Source organism: Triticum aestivum, chromosome 6B (genome assembly GCF_018294505.1).
Source record: "Triticum aestivum cultivar Chinese Spring chromosome 6B, IWGSC CS RefSeq v2.1, whole genome shotgun sequence".
Classification (NCBI taxonomy): domain Eukaryota; kingdom Viridiplantae; phylum Streptophyta; class Magnoliopsida; order Poales; family Poaceae; genus Triticum; species Triticum aestivum.
This window is the reverse complement of record NC_057810.1, coordinates 93,906,246-93,911,991: the sequence shown is the minus strand read 5'-3', so window position 1 is coordinate 93,911,991 and position 5,746 is coordinate 93,906,246. Positions and strand designations below refer to the sequence as shown.

Here is a 5,746-nt window from a genome sequence, read left to right as displayed (position 1 = left end):
TGACCCAAACCATGCATGCCGTAGTGAGAAAATGACCACTCGACCAGCAATAGCCAACATTAAGCTAGTAGTAAATTGATCTAGTCCCCTCACTGACCAATGACCCGTTCTTTCTCCGGTACCCGCCCTAGTCTGCTAACCAAGTACGTGCCCCGCTGCTTCCTACTACTTATGGTGCGGTGGTTCCCTCACTTATATAACTCGTCTCTAGTCGTACATGCCGTGACACAAAATCTTGCTCAACCTTGTAGCACGAAATCTCAGCGCAATTTCATGCACGTCCTTGCGCCGCACTCAGGCGGTCCTCCGTTTGCACAACTACTCGGCCACCTCGATCGTCGTGTAAGCAAAGACATCGCGGCCATCCACGGCGGTGACCTGCCAGGAGGGATGGATGACGTGCTGTCGCAGATCGGCGACGCCTTCCGGCTCGCCGGGGAGCTCATGGGCGACCTCCCCGCGGCCCAGAACGACCCGGCCTACCTCGCCGCGCGATGCTACGGCATTGTCCGCGCCTACAACACGGCCATCCGCATGCTGCAGCACTACGGCGTCGGCGCCGTGAACGTGGCCGCGGCTGGCGCGCTCGACGGCGGCGGGCCGCTGGACCTCCTGCGCCCGCGCAGCACGGAGGAAGCAGCCGGCGCCAGCCGGCTTCTCGGGGAAGCTCCGACGCATCTGCAGGAGCCATTCAACATGCTGGCAGGTGCGCGAGCGCCACCGCATGCGCATTCGGTGCGCGCGGCGGCGGACGTCGCGGGCACGTCCAGCGGCCCGGTGAGGAGGCTGGCGTCGTCCAGGTCTCCGCCGCCGGCCCAGCCACGGCAGGGCAGGAGGAGGTACGTGCGTGAGCCCGTACGTACCACGTACGGCACTGTCGGTCACTCGGTCGTCGTTAGATTTTGTGGGTCAACGGTTCAAACACGGGGACCTTTTACCACGTCATGGCTCGGAAACTTTCGTAGCCCCGCGCGCGCAGTGAATGTTCTCTGCGACAGCGACGTATAGCCAAGTCATGGGACGCTACGGGGAAGGCACACCACACACGAGGGTTTACACGGCGACCCGAAGCATGCACTTTTAATTATGTCGGGTATATGGGGAGATTAATATAAGACTCGGTGAGACTGGTCACAGTGGGAAGGAACTTAGGAGTAACATCACACACTCCAATACAACTTTGCTTATGTGCCACGTATTTAATGATAAGAGAGGTGTTTGTGGTAACTAGCTAAGTTATCAGAACATCACACACTTCAAAAAACAATGAGTCTATAACCTAATAAATACATCATTGCATGACACTACATAGATGTTTCTATTCACTATGGGGGTAGTAACATAGTCTAGGGAGGTGTGTAAGTTGCTAGCTTATGTTCTTGCCCATTATAACCAGCCTGAGGATCCATGACTTTATAATCAGTCGTGTTGGCGATTCTTTATGTGCTTTTTTTTTTGAAGGAACCAACGAGAGCCCTGCCTTTTCATATAGTGCAAGTAAGGAATTGTACAAGGGGTGAAAATTTTAGTAGGGAGCTCGCCGAAACCCTCGCTTAAAAAAAATCATGCGTCGGTCGAATTTGTGCACCTCCGATGCGGAGACAGCGCCCAAGGGGCAAGCATTGGTGAGAAGTGGGGATGTTAGTGAGGCCGAGCCAAGAGCGATCCGGAGCTGAGGGCGTACAACGTGTCAGCGGGCGTCGCCGGTAGTGGGGAGTCTGAAGTTGACAGATTCAGGTGGGGCTGGGGGAAGGGTCATCAGCGGCCGAATCATGTCGTGGTTAGAGGAAATGCTTGGGCAGCGGCTACACATTGGTGGGGGCGAGCACTGCATGTGGCGGGAGCAGGCGATTTTACCGACATCGGAGGGCGGGTAGGCATTGAATGAGGAAGAAGAAAACCGTGGTGTGAATTAATAATTTTTTAGACGGCTGCTCAATAGCCGACCCAATAAAAAAATGAGAATGAAATAATTAATCAACGAAAGACCTAATTAGCTAGTTTGTGCAAGAAATTGTAAATTTGTTTGAGTTTCCTAGAGTACTGATTAATACGTATTAATTAAATAATATTGTATGTTTTAGGAGGGACAGCGGGCAGAGGGAGACGATGTTGGTGCCGGCACACCGGATGGGTAACACCGAGCTTCCACCGGACGACGGCTACACGTGGCGCAAGTACGGCCAGAAGGACATCCTCGGCTCCAGGTTCCCAAGGTAATCAAATGGCTACTTATCAACTTCCGTCTATTGGGGGCCAATTGGCTGATTCACATTTCAAATCAGTTTGTTCCATAATTTTCCGCTTTCTCCACCCCAACGTTTACGCTTGGGAGAGCAGCAACAGTACATATCCACTGCCTGATTAGTCAGCAACCCCGTAGTTTCATAGAAGATAGGACATTTGCAAATTATGTGTGTGTTTGCAAATATTTTTGCATAGCATACATGACAATCTGAGTTTGTGATGATGAAACTGCGTGCATGATTGAACCAACAGGAGCTACTACCGGTGCACCCACAAGAACTACTACGGGTGCGACGCCAAGAAGAAGGTGCAGCGCCTGGACGACGACCCCTTCATGTACGAGGTCACGTACTGCGGCAGCCACAGCTGCCTCACCTCCACCACCCCGCTGCTCAACTTTCCCACCGCCACCGCTACCAACTCCCCGACAGCCGCAACAGGCTCCGGCCTCGCCCCTGCGGACCATTTCATGGCACCGACCGAGCAGGCGGCCGTGTCGACATCAATGCACCTCGGCGTCGGCTGGATGCCGGCAAGCTTCCAGGGCGTTGCGCCAGCGGGCTCCTGCGCCGGCGTGGGGAGCAGCGCCGGCATGCAGACGAGCGTGTCCACCCCAGCAAGGGACACGGATTACCCGGCGCTGGACCTCGCGGACGTCATGTTCAACTCCGGCGGTAGCGCCGGTGTGGGCATGGACGGCATCTTCTCTTCTCATCATAGAAGTGATAGCTAGAAGGACGGCCATATGCAAGGAAGGATCTGGATTATTCGTTCTCATAGTCGATTACGTACGTAGAGAAGTAGCATGATTTATGTCTGGTTGCTCGTCGTTAATTTGATTTACTTATACATAATTTTCTTTTTCTAATGATTTATTTATACATAGTTGTAGCCTCTGTTAGACTAATTAGCAATTTTTGATGAAATTCATTCACATATAAATTACTTTACTATGCTAGAAATGTTGATCTTATATGCGGAAGTGTTAGAAAGGAGAGAAGGGATTGATGGAATAATTTGTTGTATTACTTGAGCCTCATGGGCATAGTATATAGGAGTACAAAGACCAACTTGAAGTATAAGACAAAGCAGGACCACATCCTAGTCTATCATATACTTCCTAATAATCCTTATACTCAACATCCCCGCAGTCACAACGGTAGCGACGCAGACGGTGAGACTGGAGAATAATACGAAGGCAAGCTGACAGACCCCCCCCCCCCCAGTCGTAACGGTCGATGCATCGCGGAGTCGTGGCTGGAGTGAAAACCGACGAGGTTGCTCAAGCAGGCGGTAGCCCTTTGTGACGTTTGTCGATGTAGCCGAGAGCGTGGGTGGAGCCGTGGTCGAGGTAGCCATGCGAAGAATGTCGTGATCGATGTCGAGTCGGGGTAGCCGGTGTCGAGGAAGTCGTCGTGGAGTCGCAGGCGCAAAGACGCGCCGAGTTAGTCGTGGGCGCAATGGTGTCGAAGTAGTGGTGCGCCAGGAAGTAGATGATGTTGACGACACGTCGCGCCGGGGTTGCCAACCCCGGGGACACATCATAGACGAAGGCACGCGTCGGTGTTGCCAGGACCGGGCATGCGTAGACAGACGAAGACGAAGTTGACGAAGAACCGCACCAGGCTTGCCAGGCCCGGGGACACGTCGTGGACGAAGGCACGCGGCGGTGTTGCCAGCACCGGGCAGGCGTAGACTGGGACTTGCACGAGCTATACGCCATGTCGAAGAAGTCGGAGAGGCCAGCAGAGAAGGACTCGACGACGGTTGCGGTGCCAATCGGCGCGGGGCCAATGCCGCCGTGGTTGTCGGAGTAGATGAAGCGGTCAGGGTAGATGACAGCGACGCTGGCGACAAACTGATGCTGGACGAAGACGAATGGGGTGGATGGGCGGCTGTGGCGTCTATGAGGGTAGCGGTGGCGGCGACCGGAAGAGCGGCGGCAGCGGCCGGACGGCGGCCTGACGGAGGCGGCGGCGGCTAGGTTAGGAGCGCGACGACGATGCTCGGAGTAGGCGAAGAACCCTGACAGCATGACAAAGACCGGCGCGGACGGTGGCGTTCCCGCGCCAAGGAAGACGGCGCGACGCATACCACAGGAAGTCGACGCGCGGGGACGACGAATTGGACCGTGGGCCGCGGCACTACGGCCCAAAGGGGTGACGCAGCGGCGGCGGGCAGGTCGGGGTGACGGCAGGAAGACCTCGGGGCGGCGGCGGGGACCGCGGGCCGTGGCGCTACGGCCCGAATGGACGATGCAGCGGCGGAGCGTGGGTCGGTGCAACCGCGGGGACGGCCTCGGGGTGGTGGCTGGGTCCGCGTATCGCGACACTACGGCCCGTAGCGGCGACGCACGAGTCAATGCAGTCGCGAGGAGAACCACGGGGCGGTGGCGCTGCGGCCCGACGGGGCGACGCAACGGCAACCCGTTGCTCAATCGGTGCAGGGACGCGCTGAACTCGGGGACGATCTTCACGATCCTGCCTTGTCTTGTAGTCCAAATTGGTCTTTGTACTCCTATATATATGCCCACGAGGCTCAAGCAATACAACAAACTATTCCATCAATCCCTTCTCTCCTTTCTAACATGGTATCAGCCTTATCTCGATCCTAAGCCCTAGTCGTCGCCACTTCCGCACCCGCGTGCCGCCCCCGGGGCTGTCAACCTCCATGACCGCCGCCGGGGGCTGCGCCGCCCGTACCTAGGGTTCATCCGCCGGTTGTGTCGACTGGCTGCCCTAGAGAGTCTTTTTCCCGATCCTTTGATCTGTGTTTTTCCCTCTCTCGCTGGTCGCTTTGATCGGCGTCTACTTTTTGATTTTCCGATCCACTAGATCGGTTTGCGTCGCCCACCGTCGCCGTCGACACCCCGCGCATCCACTCTGACACCGGCGTGCCCGGCTGGCTACTTCACCGACCCGGCGGCCTTGCACAACAGGCGGCCCCTCAAGGCCGTCGTCTGCGCGCAGGCCTACCCGTCGCCCTGCGCCGACCGTCACCGCCTGCTCCGATCGGGACACCTGCATCGCCTACACCCGGCGGCCTCACGCCCTACGGCGGCCAATCATAGCCGCCGCTCGCACGTTGGTCCACCAGTCGATCCACGCCACCCGCCTCTGCCGTGTCTGCACGGCGGCCCTGCGGGTTGCCTCGCTGGCCTCGTCCCCGGCTACGTCGGGCCGGCTGCGTCAGGCCTGTCGGCTGCCTTGAGCTCGGGCGCCACTGCTCCGTTGGTCGCTCGGGCCTCGCTCCCAGGGCGCCGACGCTGCTGTGGTGGCCCGGTGCCGGTTTTGACGCGCTCGTTCGCTCGTCGTCCCACGCCGTCCATTGTCGCCGGCTTCATATCGGACTCCGCCGCCACCCCGTTTCCACCGAGCGGCGTCCCCGACCTCGCGTGCGATCGGCTTGATCACCCGCTCGCCGTCGTGATCCGCGTTATCTACGCCGCGTGACCGACCTGGACCCTCGGTTACGCGCGCCTCCGCAGGTCCCGTGAAGA

General features: G+C 57.6%; 1 protein-coding gene across 1 annotated transcript; it reads left to right on the top strand.

Annotated features, from left to right (window-relative positions):
* The first annotated feature begins 246 nt into the window (after positions 1-246).
* LOC123133626 (WRKY transcription factor 55-like) lies at positions 247-3,133 on the top strand. The gene is made up of 3 exons (XM_044553077.1): positions 247-839; positions 2,085-2,216; positions 2,500-3,133. Exons 1-3 carry the CDS (start codon positions 274-276, stop codon positions 2,978-2,980), a joined length of 1,179 nt encoding a protein of 392 aa, XP_044409012.1. The 5' UTR covers positions 247-273; the 3' UTR covers positions 2,981-3,133.
* The last annotated feature ends 2,613 nt before the right edge of the window (positions 3,134-5,746 follow it).